Genomic DNA, 27,196 nt, shown 5'->3' with positions numbered 1-27,196 from the left:
GACGAATGATTAGAAATCTGCCCACAGTTGAAGGTTCATTGTGTTCAGGACACTGCCCACTGGTCAACACACATCCTTTGTCATGTGTAACCACGACTAACAGTGTTCAAATTGCAAGAAAAACACAAATACAAAGTCGGTTTGTATTTAAATTTTTTTCGATGATTGAATTCATTAACTATTAAGTAAAATATATGGCACACCTAAAATCTTGTTTTGCTTTTATATTCACATCTAAATTACTTAATATTTAAGCACATCAATCATATTAAATTAGATCTCATTTAAGTATTTAATGTTTCTGGATAGATTCATGTTTTTCATCTCACCTTTATTACCATTTTACTTTCACCTTCATCTGTGAAGCTCAACAAAATGTCACCATTAAAGACTTCCACCCTAAGAATGTGCCCTTCGTTTTTCGTCCAATGGGGGGACATGATTAAATAAAATGTTGCGGACCAACAGATAGTGCTCTGTCAACATATTTCAGCCACAGCGAACAAACTCCCTTTATCATGGTGTCTGTCAATACCTACGTGTGGGTTTTTGGAAATGGAGCAAGAATCAATGGCTTGGCTTAATCCTTTCTCTCACACATGATTACAAATGCACAGGCACATGCATACCCACCCCCAACACACACCCGCACACTAACACACACACAAATAGGCATCCCCAGCATAGACACTTACAAATTAACAAAGGCACACACATATTTAGACAAGTGCACAATGTACACACACCCACACATAAAAACCAAACACACAGACATACACACATTAAAACCATGCGCCCACACACACACACACACACACAAAAACAAGTAGACGCATGAAAAAAAAGCCCACCCACTAGCACACACATCAGATTCCTAAAAAAAATCTGGTCATTCAAAACAACTGCTAGGACGATAATATGTCATCTGTAAAAAGAGAAAGTTACAATGTAATTATTATCCTTGCCAATAGGACACACGAACACCCACATCAAATCCCCACACACGTCGAAGGTAAAGCTTGTCTATGCAAAGTCTCTCAAAGTCTGATTAACAAAGCATTGAAAACCTAATAACAGGTTGTCCGCGTGAAATGCATAAAGAAAGACTCAGACATCTTAATAAAAAGGGTTTGTATTGTATTGTCAAACTGCACTACTGCATACCAAGCACATTACAAGGCGTTTATGGGCTGTACAACATGCCATCGTGTTTCTGATGATGATGTCAAAAAATGGGGAATATATATTTATATCCACTTGTGTTTAGATATACATCACTGACAAGAAGACAGAAACAAAAGAAAAAACAACTATGGTGAAATCTTCTTCTACAATCTATAAAGAAAACTTAAAGAGAAAAAATAAAGCACAAGTCAAAACACTTCTGAAATAAAGAAATACTTTTCAAATAGAGCCAAGATATCTGTTGATAGGTGCAATAAATTAAACTGGACAATATGAAAAAGATCAAATAACCATTTTATAACACAGCTCTCTCCACTGGGCTCAGACGGCAGGGTCCTGGGTGGGGGGGGGGGGGGGGGGGACACGCAGACGGCTGGAGGTGGAGGGGGGGGCTAAACACCGGGTGACATGGCCCGGGAATGTCTCTGGCATCTCACAATTGATGCGTCTTCCTTCTTCCCTCTGTCCCAGCGCTTGTGTCTCTCCGTTTTCTTCCTCTTCTTCTATCTGTCCACCCCCGCGTACATCTGTCCGCCCTCCTTCCAGCCAGCCATGTATCCAGCCGTCCCTCCCTCCACCCACCCACCCATCCGTCCACCCTTCTACCCACACATCCATCCACACTTCCGTCCGTCCCTCCAGCCACGCCCGTGTCCGTCGTCTCCCCGTGCATCCATCCTTCCATCCGTCTGCCCCCACATCCATCCGCCCGTCCGTCCATCCACCCAGGTCTGGCCTTCAGTACATGCCAGTAGCATGCAGGAACACTCGGCTATCTGCGAACACAAACACAAACAGAGGCTTGTGAGGGTTTATTAAATACATGAGGGTGAACAGCGGCCAGAGCAGCCGAGGTCATGTTTCATTGTATGAATTGATGGCGTGGAAATGCTCTGGTTGTAATGTCACCCTATGTTTTTTTATTGATTTCTTCTGGGTATTCGCCGGGGTTTTGTATTAAGTGGCCCATCAAAGATCATTCATACAAAATGATTAGTAAGTAGACCTGACTGACAGTGTTTTTGCCCCCCCCCTCCCCCCCTCCATAAAACCCCTGTTTTTGGTTATTAAACTTCCTGGCACAAAGGCACCACATCCTGCCCTGCTGTCTGACAGACAATCCCCTTTAAATGATTTATTGCTGGGTGTTAATTATGCAAATGATGTCCAAACAAACTCATCACGAGGACAATTAAGACAGCCGTTAATTAGTGGCCGGCTCTCTTCTTGCTTCACTGACATTCAATTAAAAAACTGCCTTTGAAAAAAAAAGCGGGCTGTCTGGTAGGCCTGCCCTGGCACGGCTCGGAGCAGAGGTGGGCTGGAAGCAGGGGCGCTTTTGATGAGGCCAGGGTGGAGAGATCATAGATGTTTTATTTTTCTGTCTATAAAGGAGGTTACACAGGGGAGTTTCTCATTAACGCACCACTAGAAAGACAATAATCTTGGGCGAGAAAATAAATAAATAAATAAGGTGTCCTGTCCTATTTAAAAGCAGCGGTGGGCTGGCGCAGCGCGTGATTTAATTAAGTCAACCTTCGTCTCGTTCGCGCGGTACACCTGCAAGCTCTTAGCGAGTCGAACATCGACAGCAGAAGGGGAATTTCATCGAAAGTTTGTTTGACGGAGGGGGGAAAAAAGATCATTGACCTTCAGAAATAAACAGCAACCATGCTGGGAAAAATCATCCTCACGGCGAAAATTACGAAAGTCAACTCAACGCTTACAGAGGCGCCGCAAATTGTCTCGTATGAATCCATAACCACACCTTTTGAATAATTAATGAGACATTCCAGAGGTCAAAAAACACATTCATACATGCAACATTTCTGCAAACTTGCAATTCTCTGGATATTAAAAGTGAACATGTTTAAGTAAAGTTTAAGCCGCAGTTAATCCTGGTAAGGTTGAATGATTTGTGGAAAAATGTCAAATTAAACTGTGCTGTTGATTGATTTTGTACATTAAGTATACGTAAATACATTTCAATAGCTTTCATTATACAGAAAAAAAAAATTGTGACCCTCTCTATTTAAATATTGAGTTATCTATCTCATCTACATGAATGGGACAACTACACACCTGTACCGTGTACCATTGCATTGGAGTCCAGCCTGTTGTCGTCATGGTTACTACCATCTACTTCCTGGGTCAGTAAATCTGAAAACAGAGGAGGGCTAATGATGATTGATAGCTAGGAGTTTGGTCATTAATTAATTAAGACAGATAATTAGAGGCTAATGTTGCAGTGGAGGTATGGCATCGGAGATTTGGAGACAATTTTATGTGGAAAACAAGAATATGCCAGCTGGGATTTTAATACACAGCAATACAGAAAGACAACGTTGAATCCCTGCAAATGTTCATGGGCTTGTCTGTCATCTTTGTGTTTGTGTTACGAAACAGCTGTGTGTGTGATTTTGCATGTGTTATTAAAAGTCAGTGTGTGTGCGTGTGTGTGTGTGTGCTCACCTGTGGGGGTGTCTCCGGCGTGCATCAGGCTGGTCTCGGCCTGGTCGCGGAGCTTCACCTCCTCCTCCAGGGCCTCCTGAAGCCTCCTCTTACTCCTCTTCTCCTTCTTCAAGCGTTTTTGAATCAGCACTGAATAGAGAGAGAGAGAGAGAGAGAGAGAGAGAGAGAGAGAGAGAGAGAGAGAGAGAGAGAGAGAGAGAGACAGAGAGAGAGAGAGACAGAGAGACAGAGAGAGAGGTGTTACAAATATATCAGCATGAAGACGTTGCTATTCATTGTTATTCACTCATGTTCCTCTCTTTCTAACTGTCTGCTGATGCAGATGTAACTATTATCACAAAACATCAGAAAACCTAAGAAATATATAATTTCGGTCCCCTACTGCTTGGGTGTTGTGCAGCATTAGCTTCACTGTTAATTAATGGTTGCCCGACTGTTCTTAAACCAGGCAATAAGTGTATCTGGTACTGTCCCAGAGGTGTGATTCTACCGTTTGGTTTCTTTTTAAGGGTAGGGGCACACGTGTATAAACGGTATACGGCTCCTCTGGCTTAAATAAAACATATGTTATTTAAATTAGACACCAAACTCTCAGCATCAATGATACGCTAGTGTGGCTCCGATAAGCGTATGTTTTACGGGCTGAATATGTTCATTTATGGATGACTACATTCATGTATTATGCAAAGTGGGTGTTTCTATGACTTCTATGACCTTGTATTTATTCGGGTCCACTGGTTCATCGTTAAAATATTTCTAAATGTAATAAGTGGAGGTTTCTACAAAAAAAAGAATAGAAAAAAAGAACGACTTTCCAACTATGACAACATCTAACCTCTGGGCTAATTCCGACATTAACCCCCGGTTCTGCAGCAGGTTGACCTGAGTCCCCCCCGCCCCCACCCTCGCCCCCCATGTCCCGGAGCGCTCATCGCCCCCATAAGCACCTCGGTTCTTCTGCTCCACGCTGAGCTGTCTCTCCAGGGTCTCCCTGAGCTCCCGCTCTCGCACCAGCTCCATCTTCAGCTCCGTCCGCTCCAGCTGGTCCTGCTTCTCCTGGGCTCGGGCGTTCTCTATGGCAACTCTCAGCAGACCCTGCTTGGAGACACACGGGCCGCACGCGCACGTCAACAGGTTAGACATCGGAAACACGCCGCCCCCCAGCGTAAAATCGCGAACGATAACAGGAGCACCGACGGGGGGTTAATGCTTTAGCTTATGAAGGGGGGGACACAACGCGTGTACATTTCACCGCCAAACGTGATCAAACAGAATGACTATTTCTTGTTAAGAGTCGACAAATTTGTTTAACATAATTGAATTAATGACTAGTGTATGCATGTTCTTAATTAATGTATGCAGGCTTTTTAAAAAAAAATTATGAATACAAATTCCAATATGATGATATGATGCTCCTATGATAGTAAAACAATAATAAAAAACGAACACAGACATCCTATTAGTATAGCACGACGCAAATATTTAGAATATTATGACTACTACTATAGATAATATTAAGTAATATAACAGCAAAGAAGAAGCAGAAGAACAGAAAGTGTATTTTCAGGAAAAATACAAAATAAATCATTCAAATTGAAATTATAATTATTATTATAATTATTATAATTATTCTTTATCTTATTAAGAGCAGTGGTAGGCAGTTTGCCTGGAGCCTCACCTGGATGTTGGTGAGCAGGGTCTCTATGGAGGACAGTCCTTCCGGGAAGATGAAGGGAGCGTTGAGGCCCGCCTGGAACTTCTGTCCACTGGGGTACACGGCCCTCTCACAGCCCCCCAGCACCAGCCGCTGGGCCTGGTAGCTCTGTCTGTCCTCCCTGCCTGTCACGTTCGTCATGGAACCCGGGTCTAAGGGAGACAAATGCAGAGAAAAGAAGAGTGTTAAGATTGTAAAGAAATAATAACGACCCAATATGATGGACAAACTGTGTATTTTCTCTGCAGTTCCGTATGTTTTTATCCTGACGTGTGCTGGGTTGCTCTGTTGCTCTGGGTCATTGGAATAAACAAAGACTTGTCTTCGGTAATAGACTAAAGACGAAGACAAAACAACGACCTATTTATAATTTTAATAACTGGCTAGGAGCAGGAGAAAACATTTTCCTTGGCGAATGTATGAGGGGCCCACAACAGACGCACACGGGGGCCAGGCTGTGGATTTATATTTAAATGTGTGCACAAGTCTTGTTTGGGGGGAAAATGAAGCAACTACCCTTCATGGGATTGGAGGTCTGTCTATTGACCGTGTATTATGGTTGACATTTCCCATAAAACGGCAAAGAAGCAGAATTACGGCACACCATCTGTGCCACTTTACGCTGTGTTTTAATCAGCTGAATCAAAAAAAAGCCACTGGTGAGTCTTGAACTCAAACAACAAGATAATAAAACAAAACAAAACAAAAGAAAAATCCTGCACAATGTTTGCGCAAGTAAAAACAAAAGACGACAGTTTTACGACACGTAATTTACACCGCTTTCGTGTGAGTCATTTGTGGCCTTCCTTTACCGCAACGTACAGTTGTAAACTTAATACATTTACGGCGCTCCTGTCCAGAGGGTTCAGCCTATTTCCGAAATGAGTTGACGAGAGACGGGGTGTGAGTCGAAACGTACAGCGCTTTTTTTTCTCCTCTCTCTCTTCTCTCTCGCTCTTTCTCCCTCGCTCTCTCTCGTTCTCTTGCTCTCTCTCGTCTGTGACAAATGATGTTGTTTTCTCCACTTAGCTGACCACAGCATCTTCGTCTCCAAATCCACCCACCTCCCCTCCTCTGCCTCAGCCGCCCGTCTTGGTAACTGTCACTCTCAAGGTGTTTCACAGATGAAAAGCTACACCCCCCCCCCCCCCCCACCCCACCCAACCCACCACGGTCCCAACCTCCAATCTCTAGTCCTCGCTAAAAGCATTGCTCTGTAAAGAAAGGTAATTAGCAGGTGCTGGCGGACCCAGCGGAGGGCATCCAAATACACTCCTGTGGCTCGCTCACACACACAGACACACACACACACACAGACACACACACACACACAGACACACACACACACACACGCAGACACGCATGCACACACATACACACGTTAATGCAAATGTCCATACCTTCACATACACATACACACACACACACACACACACACAAACACACACACAAAGACACACACACACACAAACTTATGCACAAAATAAATACACACAAACACAACCACAATCATATACACGAAACACACACACCCACACCCACACCCACACACTGAAGTGCGCAGTCAGCAGCATGGGCTCCCCAGGCTCCTTGGATGTGACTGATCCTTTATTGAGTTACTGTTTTACGCCTACTTTACCTCACACACACACACACACACACACACAGACGTGCACATGCATATGAACCCATTCCTTGCACATGCAGACACACACACACCCTCGAGCACACACACACACATACACACACACACACACACACACACACACACACACACACACACACACACACACACACACACACACACACACACACACACACACACACACACACACACACACACACACACACACACAGACTGGGAGAGACACCTCCACACACACACACACACACACAGGTTGGCGGCTGCCAGCTCGTTTGATCATTTACACATCTCCCTAACCAAGGTCACTGTGTGTTTCTTCTCCGCTCACCCATCCTCGTCTGTCCTTTTTCCCCTCTTTCATTCCTCTCCCACCCATCCCTTGGGCTAATGAACCCCAGCACGTGAAGACTGCCAGTCAGCGAAGAGAGAGGGAGCGAGAGAGAGATAGACAGTGGAGAGAGCGAGGAAGAGAGAGAGAGAGTGTGAGGGAGCAGGAATAAAATTCTGCTGATGTTTGGTTAATGGGAGTGAGGTGTCAGGCATGGCCTCTGATCTTTGCTGCATGGATACATTGTTCAAAGCCCACTGAAAGAGCACACACAGCCAAAACCTGCTCTTCTCCCCCAGTCTCACTCTCCCCTCTTCACACACCAACACTCACTCTCACTCTCTCAAATGTTACTCTGCATACGCGCACGCACTAACGCACACACACACACGCAGATATTCAATCACACAGACACACTCTTTCACTCTCTCTAATGTAACTTTGGATACACAAACGCAATCATGCACACACACATACACACACACACACACACACACACACACACACACACACACACACACATACACACACACACACACTGGCACACACACCCCTCTCACTCTCGCTAATGTAACTATGCATACACAAATGCACTCAAACGCACACACAAACACGCACACACAAGCATACAATGATGTACACGCACACACACACACAAACATACATGCGCACACACACACTCACTTATGTAACTATGCATATACACACACACACACACACACACACACACACACACACTCTCACTAATGTAACTATGCATACACACACACACACACACACACACACACACACACACACACACACACACACACACACACACACACACACACACACACACACACACACACACACACACACACACACACACACACACACACACACAGATCATTATACAAGGGATTGACAGAATGAATGTATTGAAGTGCTCTTTGAGGGGGCCTTCCATCCACAACAGACCTGGTAGGTTATGATGTTGTAGGTCAACACACAAAAGAGGGCCCCCTTCTATAGTGATTGTGTAGTTGTTTAATTTGCATGCAAAAAAAATCAATCAGAAATCAATTGCATAAATGCATCGTGATGTTGGGCTCTTGTGTTGGGACCGTCGGTGATTTATCAATATGTTCACAGATCTCTGACAGCATCTCCAACCCTACCTGGCAGCCCTTTGTGCATTTCAGATTTGATTACAGAATAATGCCATTCAGTACAGGAATACATTTAAAAACACACACACACACACTTATGAATGCACACACGCACGTGGTGAGCGCACCCCCACACACACACTCACACAGAAAGACTCCCTTTCCTTATTCTCCCTCCCCCCCCCCCCCCCCCCCCTCCCTGGCTGTAGGATTTTCTGCTGACTGTTTGTCCTTGAGCAGTCCTCATTAAGCTAATGCAAACCTCCCTGACAGAGAACCAAACAACTGACGTTGCAATGCCGTGGCAACACGGGCCCTAACGACGGGGAGGCGGTCGTTATGCAGATGAGGTCCAGCTGAGAGAGCGGGAGACAGAAGGAAAGAACGCCGCCTGGCTCGTTAGGCCGCGGCCCGGCAAATGGCTCGCTAATGTAACAGCGCTAGCAGGTCTAATGGAGCTCTGTTTCACAGAATTATTTGTCTTTCCTCGCGGCAGGAAGCGCCGAGGCCACCAGCCGCGAGGAGGGGAGGGAGGCGGGGGAGACACAGTGGAGGGGCCGCGACCGACCGAGTTGGTAGCCACTTATTATGAGGTACTGCTTAAACGTGTACGAGTGTGTGTGTGTGGGCCCCCGGGCATGGGGCCCACACACACACACCACACACCGCAACAATATAGGGAGTAAGGAGTGTTAATGCCGTTATTACCATGCAGCTCGCACCTTCCTGTGTTGATGAACAAGCCGCCTTAATGGGGCACCGATTTACCATATTAAACGTCAGGTCTGAAGTATCCAAAATGAAAGACAACGGACGGGCTGTGATAATAAAACAACAGCAGCTCAGGATGTAAGGGGGGGGGGGGGGTTGTTGTTGTTGATCTACACGAGGAAGCGTACCGCGTTCGGCCTGGTTCCGTTTGCTGTCCTTGAAGCTGTACTCTAGTGCTGCCAGGTCCGTACCTCTGGACCCGGGGCCCAGACCGGGGGAGTGGCCCAACACACTCAGGTTGGCTGACAGTCCATCAAAGTGGAGGTCTGGAAATGATAGGGTTTAAATTACTCTACGCTGATCTAGTGAATTCATACAAACAGACATGGAAACGTGTGTGTTGTTAAACAGCTCATACGTGTGGCGTCTCCGGTGCGGTCCATGTGTATCGGTGAGCTCGACACGCTGCTGTCCTGATTGGAAGACACCTGGGCGTCGTCCAATGAGGCAGAAGGGGAGGGGCTGTCCCGGACTCGCTCCTGTAGAGCCAAACAATTGTTATGATAGCAACACCTCGTACTGACACGTATATACATGTGTACGCAATAGGTGGACATGTGTAACCAAGAATTAAAACAAACAAAGGATGTTTTATTTATACCGGTTGATACAGGTTATACAGGCTCATTGAGGTTAGGAACTACTTTGAGGATTTTTGGCTTAATCCCTATAAATTATATATAATTCTAATCTGATAGGGTTGTGTGGTCTATGATGCCATTCTCTATGAATAAATAATGAAAATAATATTTTTTAAAACATAATTCTCAGCACAACCGAAAAAGTATTTGAGATTATCTGCATAAAATGATTGAAAAAAATATACGAGTTCCCCTTAACCCTGCCATGACCCCGACCGCTCCACCACCCACCGGCAGTGTGGCCTTACCTTGATGACGGAGGCCGGGAGGCGGGCCTGCAAGCTGGCCTGGTGGCTGGCCTGGTGGCTGGCATGGTGGTGGAGCTGCGCCGCGTTGGCCATGCTGGCCAACGTGCTGAGTCGGTTCATCTGGCCCATCGCCATGGAAACGGAGGCCTGCCCCAGGCTAGCGGGTATCAGTGGATGTGAGATCATCATGAAGGGCAGCTGATCCAGACCTGGAGGGGGTTAAAACGATACAGTTAGTTACAATTAAACTGCTACAATTCAATTAAATATATAAAACAATAAAAAAACGTCTTCCTTACAAAGACACTTGATAGGAGAAGATACAGTTTCAATCCTATAAATACATCTCTAAACAGTAAAAGAGGGCTCTTGCACTTTGTATTCTGATACATCCCAGTTCAGGGTTTACAAAGTGCCACGTTGAAATAAAAAACCCTTCCCATTGAACAGCACCCTAGTGTGTCATTTCAATCCTTGCTCTTTCATGAAACAAACGGTCCTGTGGTGGCGAGAGAGAAAATGATAAATATTTATCATTTAATAAAAGGAAAAACATAAACAAAAGGAACGCAGGGAGGAAGTGGAACAAAAGAAGCTGATGGCAGTCCTGGTCGTGTGCCAGCAATGCTTGCTGGGTAATTATAAACACAAAGGGAAAAATCTTGGACTCTACTCCACACGATTGTCACAAATAATAGAAGTGCAAAGGAACAAAAATACTTTTTTTTTTTTTTACGAACATTAACTTTGTGGAAAAAAACAACAAATGGCAAGAAGGAAGGTGAGGAGGAAGGAAAAGGAAGAAAAATAGGAAACGAAAGAATAAGAAAGAAGGACAGAAACAAAGAAGGGAAAGCAAGATAAATAATGAAATACAACAATACAATTGGACATATGTCCGGTGGCTTGCTTCGCTTTGTGCGCTTGGCAGATAACTCTCTCTCGCCCACAGCAGAAACCGCTCCACACAAAAGATCTGTCTGAATGAAGCTAAATAACCAGCTGCTCTTTGCGTCGGGCAGCAGCCGACGCCACATATTAAGCTCCTTTCCCACTTCTCCCCTCACCTTCCATTACCCTCCTCCATCCCTTAAAACACTACTTCCACCTTCCCCTATCCGTCTCCCTCAATCCCCTCTTTCCTCCTCACTTTCACTCTCCCTGATGTTTCATTAAAGAACATCAAAAGTCAAAGTGCCTCTCTTATGTTTACACAAACAAACCATTACTGTAAACAAACAGTTACTGTAAATTTCCCAGAAGATCTTGTTAAATACAGAAATGCCTGCTCCTGCTCTTCTCCTGCCTATGAGGTGTCACACTCAGCATTTGTGTGTGTGTGTGTGTGTGTGTGTGTGTGTGTGTGTGTGTGTGTGTGTGTGTGTGTGTGTGTGTGTGTGTGTGTGTGTGTGTGTGTGTGTGTGTGTGTGTGTGTGTGTGTGTGTGTAATCCGAGATTGCCTTTGTAGTGGTTTTAGCTCTGGTATGGGGCCTGTTCCTTCCCATAAGGCTGTGGGTGGCAGTATGGAAAAACACACTATGCTGCTGTATGTGTGTGTGCTTATGTGTGTGTATGTGTGTTTGTGTCCTTTTTTTAGAGAGTGTTTGCCTGCATCCGGGTGTGTGTGTGCGTGTGCGTTCATGTCTGCTTGCCTGCATCCATGACGGTGTGTGTGTGCGTTCGTGTCTGCTTGCCTTTATCCGTGTGTGTGTGTTTGTGTGTATGTGTGTTTGCGTGTACGTGTGTGTGTGTGTGTGCGTTTCTGCGGCCTGCGTGCATCCATGTGTATGTTGTGTGTATGTTTGTGGGACCGTGACGTGTTTCCAGTTGACTTTGTCATTAACGGTGATTATACTTTACAGGTTTATAATAGCTGGTGGTAACCATGCCGCCAGCTAACTGTACACAGATGCAGTAGGACTTAGTGAGGGCATGCTAAGGGTAAACAACGCGGTCAAGAGGGAGTGTGGGGAGAGACACCAGGGAAGAAGAAACATTGATGCACATCAGCTCACTGAGGGGCGTGAGTATGTGTGCAAATGCATGTTCATTAACATAGGTTTAAAGACAGGAGGGGAAACACGCTCACATCAAAGCCTAAACACGTACACGCGCATTGCACACACAAAATCATGCACACGCACGTGTATACACACACATGCCGGTGCAGAGGTCAATGGAGAGAGACGGGCTCATCTGATCACTCAAGTCTCACCGCATTTAAGCATTGTGTGTGTGAGTGTGTGTTTTGTTCTATATGTGTGTGTGTTTGGGTGTTTGTGTGTGTGTGTTTTGTTCTAGGCTCATACTGTATTCCACACAGAGCCCCATAAGCCTTTTCATCTGTCTAAACACACTGATGTCACTTTAACCTGTCGATAACAGCGGGGGCAACGCGCGTCTGTGTGTGTCTGTGTGTGTGTGTGCGTGTGCGTGTGCTTGTGTGTCCCCGTCGTGCGCCCAGAGGCCCGTTCTCCCATCGATTGTCCAGCGGTTGTCGTTTGCATTCAAGATAGTGAATTAGAGAGAAGCCTATTGATCTGGCCTCAGCCCTTCATCCCAGCCGTCCCTCTGTCATCCAGGTACTCTTTCTTGCTCTTCCTATTTACCGGCTTTTCCCTTTTCCCGTGGCTTCTCTGGGCAACCCGAAGGAAGACGCTTACAGACAAACCAACAGAGAGATTCTGATTTACAAATTCAGCCCACATTTAAAGTATTTGTTATAAATTAGGACGGTTACAAATCATTCCTATTCATGAGAGGTTGTTACATCACGCGATGTGGCGTCCTGTTTGTGAATATGTTATTCAAATCTTTTTTTACAGCGAGTGACAAATAAGGATATCATCCCGTAGCCTTGAACATGAGTCATATTTACGAGACTACTTTGCAGGGAGCGCAAGTAGGTCTCAGATTCATATGTAAATGCCTCCTGGCCCCCGAGGAAGCAGAGCGGAGTCAATTCCCAGGTGCTCCCTCGCTCTCTCTCGCTCTGCTTTGTTCCTAGGGGTGATTTGTAGGAGGGTGGGGTGGGTGAGGGGGCATGTGGGGGGGCGGAGACGGGGGTTGTGTGGGGGGGAGGGGGGGGGGGGGGGGGGGCTGTGTTGGTGGCGGAGGGGAGAGGAGGAGTGGGGAGACAAGTAGGGGGCTAAGTGAAACTTGATGGAAAACATCCCCCTCCTCGCCACACCCCACCAAAACCCGTTTGTTCAACAGCGTTCGTGGTGAAATCAAAGCGAGAGCCTGCATGATCCCCCCTGACTCTAATGCACTCGGTCTCGGTAACGCTCGACATGGAAGCACGTCAACAACATGGGAGGGGAGGGGGGGGGGGGGGGGGGGGGGGGGCGTGATCTGTGGGGGAGCGGCGACCGAACCTTCAAAGTAAGTTTAGCGGTGATTTGTTTTTCTTTTCCTCATTCAATGTAAAATGAATGGAGTGATTAAGGCTCGGTGAGTAAGCTGGGGGCCCTGATGCCACACACGTGCTGTACTCAAAATGAGACGCTAACAGACACATTCAGAACTCTTAGGTCTGTAATCCTGACTACATTAAAAATGTTTGCTATAAACTAGGACAGTGACAAAGGTACCTCTTCGTGAGAGGTTATTTTTGTATATTTGACAATAGCTCATGTTTGGGCTTCCTCCTGACTGAGGAGCACTGACTCATTTTGGTGTTGTTGTTTTTCCTTTTCACAGTTTCTGCGAGGAAGTGTACATGCAGCCCCGTGGTGCGCTCACATCCTGGTTTTAATCAGTTTGGTTTGTCTCGTTGTTGCTAGACATAAGCACAGCTGCTAAAGTCGTAGAGAAAATAACCTCTGTGGCTAACCAAAGATTTACCACAACAGATGTGTACAGATTACAATCTTAGGAAGCATTGTCAAACAGTGGTGTGCGTGTCCTGTGTGTGTGTGTGTGTGTGTGTGTGTGTGTGTGTGTGTGTGTGTGTGTGTGTGTGTATGTGTGTGTGTGTGTGTGTGTATAAGATGTGGTGTGCTTGTGTGTGTGTGCGTGTGTGTGCGTGTGCATGTATGTGTGCACGTGCAGGTGTGTAAGTGTGTGCATGTATGCTTGTGAGAGTATGTGGTTACGTGTATGAGCATGAGAGTGTTTGTGTGCGTGTGAGAGTGTGTATGTATGCAAGCATGTGCAAGCATGTGTTTGAACACAGGATACACACCTAGACCGGGGTTGTGATCACCATTCTCTCCGTTTGGGCCTCCATGCCGCTGGCTGCCATGGTAACCACTCATCACCTCCAACTTGATCTTCTTGGCCAGAGCAGAGAGACCTAGAAGGATTGAGGTAGGGAGTGAGAGCAGCAGATTAAAGACAATCAAGAAACAGACAGAAAGACCAACAAACCAACAGAAATAGAGAGAAAGAAATGAAGAAAAGAAAGCAAGAAAGCAAGAAAGATTGAAAGAAAAGGAAAAGAAAAGGAATCGATCAATACAAGTCAGATCAATGACCCGGCCAGAGGATTAGTGTGATGGGAAGGTAGGTGGTTGTCACGGGAAGAGAGAGGCCAGCCATTCATCCTGACTGCACCGCTGCACTGGTCATTTAGTCTGCCGGCGTATAAGCAGTGATAGGAACCAGCCAAGACATCCATCTCTCCCACACAGGGGCACTGCACCTCTGCAAGGCAGGGTGGACCGTTCACCGCACTGCGAGTTCAACTCCACACCAAGGCAAGGCCGGTGCAATTTTATGTTCATTTAAAAATCACAAATAATATAATCATGCTTTGTTCATTTATTTGTGGAATGGAAAATATTAGTGAGACATTACATATGTAATGTTGATATATACTGTATGTGAGATTTAGTAAAATATTTCCGCCACAATCCTATAAAAAAAAAAAAGAATGTCTGTCTGGCAAACTATATGTAGCGTTTCTTGCAGAAACAAATTATGAATTCGATTTAATACTAACTGTATTTTTCATTTGATGTCAAATACATGATTGTGACTTTTTTAAGATGATAGATATTATTATAATAAAAAAAATTGACAAGAGAGATTTGGGACGAAAGAGAGTAACGGCGCTGCGATTGCAGTTGCTCTTTCTGAAACAAACAGTGAATTATTAATGCCAGCCAAGCTAAGCAACCGGTGGGGCCGGCTAAGCTTCATCCAGAGAACACAAACAAGCCTAATTCTTCATTTCCTGACATAAGATACAAAGGACTTATCTTTTACAGTAGTAAGCAATTGCAATTTCTACATTTCTCACATTTTGGAATAGTCTTCCTCACGCGTTTCTGTGAATTTTATCGAACGACGTTCTTAAGATGAGTGTTTGAGGTGAGTCTTCTGTCTGTCTGCCTGTCCATAAGTCTGCTTTTCTGAGTCCTCTGCAACCACAACAAATTGTCCCTTCTCTTCTCATCTCCTCTCCTCTCATCTCCTATTCTCCTTTCTTCCCTCCTCCCCTCACATCCCCTTTCCTCACTCTACCTTTTCAAATGTCAGCATCACAGCGGGACATAAGCCACTCTGTTCTGTCGTGTGCACATGGGTATGTGTGTGAGTGTGTGTGTGTGAGTGTGTGTGGGTGTGAGTGTGTTTGAATGGTTGTGTGTGTGTGTGTGTGTGTGTGTGTGTGTGTGTGTGTGTGTGTGTGTGTGTGTGTGTGTGTGTGTGTGTGTATGTGTCTGTGTGTGTGTGTGTGTGTGTGTGTGTGTGAGTGTGTGTGTGTGTCTGTGTCTGTGAGAGCGCCAAAGTGAGCGAGACCAATGAGGATCACATCAAAGATTTTCTTTCTGCCTTTTACGCTCAAATGTCCTCCTTTCCCCTGTCTTTCTTACCTCCTCCCTTTTTATCGCCCTCTTTGACACACTCACACACACACACACACCACACACAAACACACACAATCACACACACACACACACATCGACACCGACACGCACACACACACACACACACACACGCACACAGGGAAAGAGACAGTGTGTGTGTGTCTCTCCCTCTCCTGGCCAGTTCTAATCAGCAGAGTTGACATTGCTGCCATGCCCTCTCCTTTGCTTGAAGAAGACTCTTTTCCCACTCAAAAAGATGCTCTTGAACACACACACACACACACACACACACACACACATACACACACCCACCCACCCACAAACACTCACACACACATACGCACACACACTGAAGTACCTTTGAACAGTGAGAGGAAGCGGAGACTAATAGAAAATGGCTTCTTTTGAGGTGCTGAATGAAAAGATCAGGTTGCGGTGAAAAGCACAAAGCCAAGGGCAACTTTTAGAGCTGCGAGGTGCCCGCAATTACTTTCTCTCTTGTTCCCTGTGACACATATATGTGTGCACGCACGCTCGCACGCACGCACACATGCATGCACAAACACGCACACAAACACACAGACAGAGAAGAGGCAGAAGAACACTTGCTTCCACTTTTAAAGCAAGAAGTTGCTTGGTAATAAGCTAATGATTTAACACCATAACATCACAAACGTGTCCTTCCTGAGATTGAGATAACAACCACTCTAACGTAACGGCACAGAGCCTGAAGAGGAAAGGCTACAGATACATTCTCCCTTATTACTATACTTACTGTTACTGTATATGTATACTTTAACAAAATAATATCATGAAGTTTCCTTTATTCATCACCTTTATACACAACTTTTCTAAGAATAATAACTACAAAAGCACATTATTAAATCATATTTGTAACTGTTGTCATTGTGCCATATATCCTAGTGTAAAGATAATAGTTGAAAACATGTGCTCAACATTTCCATCACAGCTTGGGGAAGTAGAGCTGCAGAAGGGCTTTGAAAAATGTCAACAAACAGCAGTTTCTTATGTCTCTTGTCCACTGAATGTTTACTAAATCAACACCTGACACTGAGAGGACCCTAACAACCACTACGGACAGGAGAACCTGGGACATGGGTAAGATTACATTGTGCATTATAATCGAAAAGTATAAAAAAAATTATAGAAAAACGTAGTTAAACTTTGGTTTCATTCTATTAGAACCCAGACTACCGGATAATCTTTTGGCCAAAATGTTTTCAATTGAATGCTACCAAAATGCAATTTAAAATCATGGAAAATCTGAGAAAACTCCATAAACTCGAAAATGCTGACATTTCATACAGCATAGATCTTATAATTCTCAATCCTTGAATAACACTTTTCCCATTGCTTCATAATTCTGCTTGTAATTTCACATGTCATAAAAATGTGTGTATTTATTGTAAAGACTTTTTTCTTATGGGATCTAGTAAAAAGAAATCACACACACACACACACACACACACACACACACACACACACACACACACACACACACACACACACACACACACACACACACAACAGGCTAGCCACTTAGCATACGGTAAATCCTATGCTAGTGGTTTAGCGGCACGGCAGCACGCACGGCGTCAGCCGACGGCTGTCTATCCAGGTTCCTTCAACCAAACGTTAATGAATTCATGACACAGCTGACAGGATGCCAGGTCAGTCAAACATGGCCGAAGCAAGTGCTCATCAGCCTGCGCAAACAAATCAGCCACAAACACAGAGATATGCATCTATGTTCCAGAAAAAAGTGCCCCCGGACAATGTTCCTGTGGAAGTGTCAAAGGGAAAGCTTTATTCATTTTAATATATATGTATTTGTTGCTGGTATTGGTTTTCATGTTACCTTTTGCATACGTTCAAGACTTCTATTCATTCCCGTAATCGTTTCCTGTGATAGCCTTTTTTAATTTCCTTTGAGTATGTGATTAAGGTTTTTTTCTGAAATATATACAAATTCATAAATGAATAGACTCACAGATTGTACCAAGAGTGTCTGAACATTTTGTCACTCACTTGGCATGAGTGTTGCCTCTGGGGTTGCTATTTGCTATGAGAGATGAGGGGGGGGAGGGTCCTACCTGCAGGGGGCATCATACCAGCAGACATAAGCCCACTGTGAGACACCATGTGGGAGCCGCACTCTGAAGATGTCACACTCTGGAGCCTCTTCGGCGGTCGGCCAGGCCTCGAGCTGAAGGAGACACAGGGAGAGAGAGGCGGGGGGGTTAGAAGCACAGACACCTTAGATCACTCAACTGCTCTCATTGGTTACCAACGCGCGTACTCTGCGTTTTTTGATTTAATATTAAACCACATGCATACACATATCATGCAACAAATACACAACCACACACACACAAACATGCATTCAGATACACACACAAACACACAGGCACACACACACACACACACACACACACACACACACACACACACACACACACACACACACACACACACACACACACACACACACACACACAAAAACCCATCAAAGTCATTATCACAACTTGTCAAAAAACGCAAAGGAAGTACTTGACATGACATTAATACCCGATTCCTATGGTTTGATTGTACTAGGCATGCTCAATCCACCCCAGAAGTAGCATGCGAAAAGCTGTCAGACATCACTTTGGCTCTGACTAAGCAGTGTGAATGTCCTGACAAGAGAATGACACGGGCCACATCAGCCCTAATGACAGCAAGCACAGCTCATCTCCCGCCTTATTGGATTGACAACAGAGGATCATGTGTGTGTTTGTGTGTGTGTGTGTGTGTCAGTGTGTGTTTGCATGTCTATGCGTCTGTGTGTGTGAAGAAGTGAAAAAAAAGAGGGGCTGGAGGGAAGTGAATATATAGGATGGCTATATTGTAAAGAAAAACCAGAGAGGTAGGAGAGGAAAGACAGAGTGATTCCAAGAGTTATCAAACAAGGTAGAGGACAGGTTGCACTTGAAAAGCACAGGATTTTGGAATGAGGGAATGTGGAGAACCGGGGCATATCGCAGAGAGAGCGAGGGAGAGTGAAGGACAGAGAGAGAGAGAGAGAGAGAGAGAGAGAGAGAGAGAGAGAGAGCGTGAGAGAGAGAGAGAGAGAGAGAGAGAGAGAGTTGAGTTTGAGGAAGGTAGAGGAAAAGGAGAGCAGCAGCAGTGTGTCTTTGAGCAGATTTTAATTAGAATCTAATCCAGCCGTCATTAAGGCCTCATAAACGAAGCTGTCAGTCAGGAGATTAATGGCATCTCATTTGCATATTGCATATAATTCATCAATTACCCGGCAGAATGGACCAATCCCCTGTTGACACACCCACTGGCTGGTGCGTATGTGGCTGTGTGTGTGTGTGTGTGTTGGAGGGGGTGAGTTTGGGTGTGGGGGGGGGGGGGGGGGGGGGGGCACGGAAAAAGGATAGCGCTTGTGTAGTGACAAACTGCACGTGAAAAACAGATATCCTGCGATTGAGTGTGTGTACATATGCGTTTTTGTGTGTGTGTGTGTGTGCGTTCGTGTGTGTGTCTGAAGTGTTCAAAAGGTTAATTTGATGAGCCGATGAGCTCCACAGTTCCTGCCCTCAGATTTAATGAGTTGTTATTATTGTCTCTTATTATGGGCCCAGACCGACTGGGATGTGACAGCTGACATCAGATATCACACACGCACACACACACACACACAAACACACCTAGACACATACACTCCAACAGACACACACATACTCTCAACACAAACACACACATCGTTATACACCTGCGCAGAGATACTCTCTAGCTCTCTTTCTCACACTCACACACACAGACCTAAAAGACTGTCGCAAAGACCCCAGCCCGACATTGAAGTAGTAGACCATAAGTGTTCAACTGGGATAGAGTGTGCTTTTGGGCAGACCCAAAGTGTGCCTGAGAGTGTACTACGCATGCAGCCAATTTTTTTCGTTACATATAGAGCCAGATAAACAACGGTTGACAAAAGCAGGAAGTGTTTATTTTCGGCATCAGGTTTGAAGATGGAGTGACACGGTTCTATTCCAGCTGAGTTGGAAAATAGGTGAACACATGTCGAACACACACACTCACAAACACTCATGCCCACGCACACGCACACATGCATGCACACGCACACATAAAACAGGCCCAACCTGCGGGGACTATAACAGAGACCAAAGACTACACTTTTACTACAGTTCCGTCCATTTCCCTCAGTGCGTTTATTTGAACAACCTAATTAATGACCCCAGTGTGAGTACGCATGTCTGTTGTGTTTTAAGAAGCAGAAAGACCCTGGACCTCATTTGTGTTCAGTCTGCAGGTACTTTGCTATACATCAAAGTTACCCACAGAGGCTGGTGTGTGGGGTGTGTGTGTGTCTGTGTGGGATCCACTTTACATGCTTTTGTATGTATCTGTATGTGCTTATATGTGAATTTGTGTGTGTGTGTGTGTGTGTGTGTGTGTGTGTGTGTGTGTGTGTGTGTGCACGCGCACGTGTGGGTGTGTGTGTGTCTGTGTGTTAGTAGGAGAGCACTGGTTCCCTGAGGTAGGATTAATGAAAAAGCCTTTCATGGAAAAGTCATCAAGCTGAGGGGATGGAATGAGAGAGAGGAGGGGGAGGGGGAGACAAGAAAACAGTGCATTGTATGTGTATGAGTGTGCGTATGAGTGTGTGTGTGTTTGTGTGAGAGAGCGAGAGAGTGAGTTTCTGTGCAAGAGAGGGGGTGTATGGCTTATGACCTCTTTGTCTCAAACTTTAATTAAAATCTCACCCAGACGTCCTCCCTCATGCCAACACTGGCCACACATGCACACGCACACACACACATACCGTACACAGAGAAACACGTATACACACACAGACAAACACACACAACCGCAGACACATTTTTCAAGAGGGTTCACTGTGCATTGAGTCTTGACCTCAAAATCTAACAGCAAAATTGCGTGCACAGCGAGTGTGTGTGTGTGTGTGTGCGCGCTTGTGTGTGTGTGTGTGTGTGTGTGTGTGTGTGTGTGTGTGTGTGTGTGTGTGTGTGTGTGTGTGTGTGTGTGTGTGTGTGTGTGTGATACCTGAAACATAAAACGCTCTTAACATGGCAGCTGGGGCTTAGCACAGGTGGAAGAGAAACAAAACATAACAAAACGCCGCAGAGTCTCTTTCTCTGGGTTTCTCTCCGTTACGCACAAACACACATGGGGAGCGAAAGGTAATGAAAGAGGAGGAAGTGTTACAGTCAAAACAGTGGAACAGCTACTGGTCTGGAAGGATCGAGGTGCTGATAGGTAGCAGCTGTCCATGTGTGTTTGTGTGTTAGGGGGGTGTATGTTTGTGTGAGAATATGTGTGTGCGAGTATGTGTGTGTGTGTGTGTGTGTGTGTGTGTGTGTGTGTGTGTGTGTGTGTGTGTGTGTGTGTGTGTGTGTGTGTGTGTGTGTGAGAGTGTGTGTGTATGTGTATGTAGAAACATGCATGTGTGCACGAGTAAGTCTGTGTATGTGTATGTGTTTTAATTTTGGTGCATGTGTGTTTGTGTTTTTGCATGTGCGTATGTATGTATGTATGTATGTATGTATGTATGTATGTGTGTATGTGTGTATGTGTGTGTGTGTGTGTGTGTGTGTGTGTGTGTGTGTGTGTGTGTGTGTGTGTGTGTGTGTGTGTGTGTGTGTGTGTGTGTGTGTGCGTGCGTTCAAGTCTTTTATTGAGACGGTGGAGCGAACGGGAAGTGAGAGACCCAGCTCCAACAAGGTTGTGTGGTGACTGTGAGCCAGAGCGGGCTCTCTCCTCGGCTCACACACCAAACGCCGTCCCATGCCTGTCAGCGCGCCTGTGTGTTCGTTTCGTTGTCACGGCTTTGCTTGATAAATTAGATCATTGTCTTGTTTATGCAGCAAGACTTATGCTGCCGGTTAGTGTGAGAAGGAAGATTGATGCTGCAGTTTCCCTCTCAAATTGAAGGCTGAAACCCTGATACACTATTGTTATTAGGGAAGCCGATGTGATGATGTCATGACAAAAGCAGTTGGAACAAGGAGATACAAAGTACATTCATTGGTGTGTGCGTGCGTGCACGACGTACACATGCCCATACACACAAAAACACACGCACACACTCACACAAACATATACAATATACAGAGAAAACGTTTGATCATGGCAAGAATCTGATCTCCCGAACTGATACTGCCCAGCATTCCTCTCCCACATACCAGGGTCAGGGAGATGTCAAGACTGTGTGTGTGTGTGTGTGTGCGGTGTGTGTTTGTGTGTGTGTGTGTGTGTGTGTGTGTGTGTGTGTGTGTGTGTGTGTGTGTGTGTGTGTGTGTGTGTGTGTGTGTGTGTGTGTGTGTGTGTGTGTGTGTGTGTGTGTGTGTGTGTGTGTGTGTGTGTGTGTATTCCATTGAGGCTCATCATACTGGCAGATGAAGAGGCCCTAACTGTCCCATCATACTCTTCCCTCTGCTCTATAAAACATCAAAAGAAGTTGGGGTCAAAAGAAGTGGGGGTTAAAGTTGAGATCCAAATCCCCCCCCCCGCCCGACAGCCAGCCAAACAGCCCCCCCCTTCTAGATTTCTATCCCCCCCCCCCCCTCACTTTGACAGTGAGTTATGGATTGGAGGTGCTCTGCTTTGAGGAGCCCACCTTCCCACACACACACACACACACACACACACCAACCACCGCCGTGCCAATTTCACATGGCCGGGATTCGCCACTGTGGAACACACACGGCTGGCTTTTGTTTGACTCTCTGCAGGCAACATCACTCTATTGATCATTTATCATTTGACATCAATGGTCATTTCTCTTTTTTTGGCATTGCATTCTTTAAGGCTTTCTATATAGCCATGGTTGTGTGTGTCCCAACACACACACATACACACACAAAATTGGGAAGAGATGGTGCGCGTTTGCACGTTAATAGCTTAAAAGTTTCATTCTCCTAATTATATAGCATTAGTCTGTCAAAAACACATTCCTTTATGACACATTCCACGGGCCATTGTTATTTCAGGTCCCTCTCATCTTTTTTAAATAGTACATTAAAGATGTTGACATCAAAAGCAGAATGCAGAATTATAAAAAAGAAAATTTGAGGCTTTATTGAAAGTAATAACGCAGAAGAAAGAAAATCCTGTCAGTGTCGCTTTTTAAATGACACCCTATATCTTATACAATGTGTGTGTGTGATAAAGCCGTCTTGTACAACAGAGAGCGGTATCATTTTCATCCTTTTAACCCAGGCCAGTATCTTAGACAAAGCCTGGTAACAGAATGCCCTCATAGGTGTGGACACCCCTCGCTGACACACACAGCCGTATGCTCTACCTACGCAGAGACACACAGGCAGTGGGGCAGAAACACACTCTGACCTGGGCCGTTTGATGTGTATTGGTGACAGAGAATGAAACTGTTCCTTTGTCGGGGGGGGGGGTTACAAAAAGCAAGGAGTATTAGGTTGCCTTCCTACACGCCAACTTCTCTGTGTGGAACTAATGTCATTTACCGGCTAAGCCAGCAAACACACAGCCGTGACCATGCGACCCTGGTAGTGTGAGTGTGTGCGCACGAGCGTGTGTGTGGTGTTTGTGTGTTTGTGTGAGTGCGAATGTGCCACCTATGTGTGAGTTATAGCAAGGCTTTGACTCAGAATGAAGTCAGTCCTTCTTCACGGTTTGATGAGTCAATGGTCATTGCGTGCGTGTGTGTGTGTGTGTGTCAGTGTGTGCGCACTTGTGTGTGTGTGTGAGTGCCTGTGTGTTGACACACTCAAAAGGGATTATGTGGAGGAGACACAGGGAAACAGAATTGATGATGAAAATATGACATTTCAAGGTGTATTTGGAGCCAACCGGTTCTTGAGAAATACACATAAAATGTGAACATACAAAGAAAAAAATTAATAAACAGACTAAGAATATAATAGATGAGCCAGAGCAAACATTGTGCTCAGAGAATCCAGGTAGATCACACTGTTCCAAGTAATGTCAATAAAGGATGTTTTATTTTTTCACCTACACTGCTCAACTTTGGAAAATAATAAGTGATAGCCATCTAATCAGTAACCACAACGCTGACAATGTCACTAAGCCATAAAGTCATGTCCCGCTCCATCAGAGCTCACATCTCAGCCTATTAAGCAAACTGGGTAGAAAGTTGTGTGTGTAACAACACATTAAAACCATAGCTCTCCACTCACTTTATGAAAAACGTTATTTACGGCATACAGCTTCAGATGGTATCCGTCATAGACCTGTTAGCGTGATACATGTGAAAACTTCACACACGACGAGGGTGTTAGAAGTCATTTGAAGTTAGTATGTGTTCTATGGTCTCAGTAGCTAAAGGTTGGCGTTGTTGTTTTTTCTCTCGTTTGTTTGAGTTTTATGTGTTGTTGATAATTACACAGACACACATACGCAGAAGGGACTGTGTGCTTTGGGGGGGGGGGGGGGGGGGTGATATACAAGCCCATTAACACCTGACATGGAAATCCCAACAGAAACACAAGGTGCACGTAGTTGTGCTGTTTTTTTATTATGAGGTCAATGTGTTACCACTGGTTAAGCAGAATCCCTTTGGGACGTTTGCTTAGCCCTTAGATCATCGAGAAGTAATTATTTTAGGGGTGAATGACAGAGGAGCAAACTATGCTGCTATAAGCACTTCAACTTCTGGTTCTGGAAAAATCAACAGGATAGCGCAAGGCAATGCAATGCATGTTAAGGAAAAAAAAACATGAAGCATAATTATTAAGCACACTTTCAGAAAAGGTGGGTCTGTAAATTGAGCATCAGATGTGGATAAGTAGGCTGGGAAATAAGTAGGCTTCTAAAAGTGCCTCAGGGTTCATTTAACTCAATTAGTTTCATCGTTATTTGGGGGTATTATAAGTTTATAAGTCTGCTTTGGGATGTAGCTACAATCCTGAGTTATCCTCTATTTAAAGCTGGATTTCAATGACAGCTGTAAATTGGATCATTGCTATAACTAATATGGATTAACTATATCAGACTAGTAATTCAATTCTTCTTCAAGCATGTTCAATCCCTACAAGCATGCCCACGTGTATGTTTAGCACTACAGTACTTAACATCCCAGACAATTTAGTCCCTTTTATCCAAACATCTCTGTTGGGTATTGGATTGATGACCCGTGTAGTTGGTCACCATTGGAGGAGTAGTAGGAAATGGCTAATTTACATAATCGCATCATAAATACCGAGAATTCGTTTAATCATCTCCTCTTTGCTGTGGCTCAGGGCTAAAGAGTGTTGATATGATAAGACAGCGAGTTATTAAGGAACGAGAGAGAGAGACACTCAGAGAGAGAGAGAGAGAGAGAGAGAGAGAGAGAGAGAGAGAGAGAGAGAGAGAGAAGGGAAGAATATAGGAGGATGAGGATCAGCCGAGAGTTTGTCCTGATTTAAGCTGCCGCTTGGGGCCAAATGAAAATTAATTAATTTCTGTGAAGAATCAATTTCTCAGAATGACAGAGTCTGATACAACGGCTGTGTGTGTGTGTGTGTGTGTGTGTGTGTGTGTGTGTGTGTGTGTGTGTGTGTGTGTGTGTGTGTGTGTGTGTGTGTGTGTGTGTGTGTGTGTGTGTGTGTGTGTGTGTGTGTGTGTGTGTGTGTGTGTTTGTGCGTGGGGAGAGATGATTCGATAACACAACTTATTAAGGGAAAACTTAAAAGAGTGGGTGAAACGAGTTTGAAGGATAAGGATTAGAATTCATTATCCTGGTCGTCAACGTTGTCAAAATCATCCACATCACATCACACCCTACTTTTTAATCATCAGCCCCAGCCTAAACTTAGCCTGATCATCCTTAGTGTTTAAACCGTCGCCGAGCAAAGTTACCACTCTTATCACACACAGAGACGCACACATACACACAAACACACAGACACACACACGCACGCACGCACACACGCACGCACACACACACACGACGATATGCGAGACCACGTTTCAATTCACCTTGCGTTGGTACAGTCGTTGTAGAGTACCTCGAAGTCCTTGATGGAGATGAGTTTACAGCGGTTCACCCCTGGCTGGATCGCCCCGAGCCCGCGGAGCACACGGACCTGCTCCACGTTGCACACCACCGGGGTTATGTCCAGTCGCTTGAGCTTGGTGTACACCGTGTGGAGCCCCCCGACCAGGTGCTTGAGGAACAGGTCGAACGCCTGGGGCAGGCAAATCAGCTCGGCGTCTTTCACCGTGAAAGAGGCCAGCTTGGCACCTTTCACCTCCACCAGTTTGCACTCGTTGTTCTGTGGCGTGTTCTCCACCGGCGACGGGGTGGCGTACGCGGGTTTGCCCGCGCTGATCGTCGGGACGACGCTGGTCTTTTTGATGGCGTTGATCGATGTGGTCCCGCCGTTCGGGAGTGGGAGTAGGAGATCGGGTCTGAAGGGGTGAAGCAGCGCCGGGTGCGCCACGGCGGGAGGTGTCGGGGAAGAGGAGGTGGAGGTGGCCGCAGGTGGCGGAGAGTTGTTGGCCGGAGAGGTGGAGATCGGGGGCGGATGGTGGCCGACGGGAGCGGACGGGAGAAGAGCAGAGGAAGCCGGGGAAGCCATTGCGGTCATGTCCCAAGATGAAAAGAAAAATTAGCAAGTCAACTTCAGTGGGCGCCGAAAGTCTTGTGCCGAAAAGTAACTTCGTTGAAGTGTCTACACGTTCGTAGGTTCTCCCTTTACAACAAACAAAATATACAACCGCGAATAGTAGCCGGCTACTGCGCGGAGTGTGGGTAAAAATTTGAGGAGGGGACAAGGTGCGCCTGTGAAAAAACAGATCACACTCTTCAAATAGAATGAAAGGGGATTGTCTAGCGCTAGAGATGCTACTGTGACATTATCATATAGAGGAGGGGCCTTAACTAGAACATATTCTTAGAGAGAGAGAGGGAGAGAGAGAGAACATGAAAAAGAGGAGTAGAGGAGGAAAGAATGCACTCGACAGAAATAGGCCTATGGATTATTTTTTCTACAATTTTTGTAGGCATATTTTATAATGTATAGAGGATGGTGTTTTTACTAACTGATACTCATCAGATAGCCATTTGGGAGTTTAAATTGTGTAGTACTACATTTCAGGGAAATCGAATTTAATACAAATTAATTGTATTTATATATGGTTCAATACATGAATATTGAATAAATGTCACTATAATGGTTGAATATAATTAACAAGGCTTC

General features: G+C 45.2%; 1 protein-coding gene across 3 annotated transcripts; it reads right to left on the bottom strand.

Annotated features, from left to right (window-relative positions):
- Positions 1–310: 310 nt before the first annotated feature.
- Positions 311–26,832, bottom strand: dachc (dachshund c). Of its 3 annotated transcripts, none has more exons than XM_030379603.1 (11): positions 25,974–26,831; positions 18,080–18,192; positions 14,339–14,449; positions 10,153–10,361; positions 9,622–9,742; positions 9,392–9,529; positions 5,336–5,523; positions 4,605–4,755; positions 3,658–3,786; positions 3,268–3,345; positions 311–1,961 (listed from the first exon to the last, which is right to left on the bottom strand). In XM_030379603.1, exons 1-11 carry the CDS (start codon positions 26,582–26,584, stop codon positions 1,924–1,926), a joined length of 1,887 nt encoding a protein of 628 aa, XP_030235463.1. In that variant the 5' UTR covers positions 26,585–26,831; the 3' UTR covers positions 311–1,923. The 3 variants fall into 3 exon arrangements, with proteins under 3 accessions (XP_030235463.1, XP_030235464.1, XP_030235465.1); XM_030379604.1 differs by having other exon boundaries at positions 4,605–4,752; XM_030379605.1 differs by lacking the exon at positions 9,392–9,529 and having other exon boundaries at positions 25,974–26,832.
- Between the last annotated feature and the right edge of the window lie 364 nt (positions 26,833–27,196).

This window comes from Gadus morhua, chromosome 15 (assembly GCF_902167405.1).
Source record: "Gadus morhua chromosome 15, gadMor3.0, whole genome shotgun sequence".
Taxonomy (NCBI): domain Eukaryota; kingdom Metazoa; phylum Chordata; class Actinopteri; order Gadiformes; family Gadidae; genus Gadus; species Gadus morhua.
The sequence above is the reverse complement of the archived record's forward strand: the minus strand, read 5'-3'. Positions and strand labels throughout refer to the sequence as shown.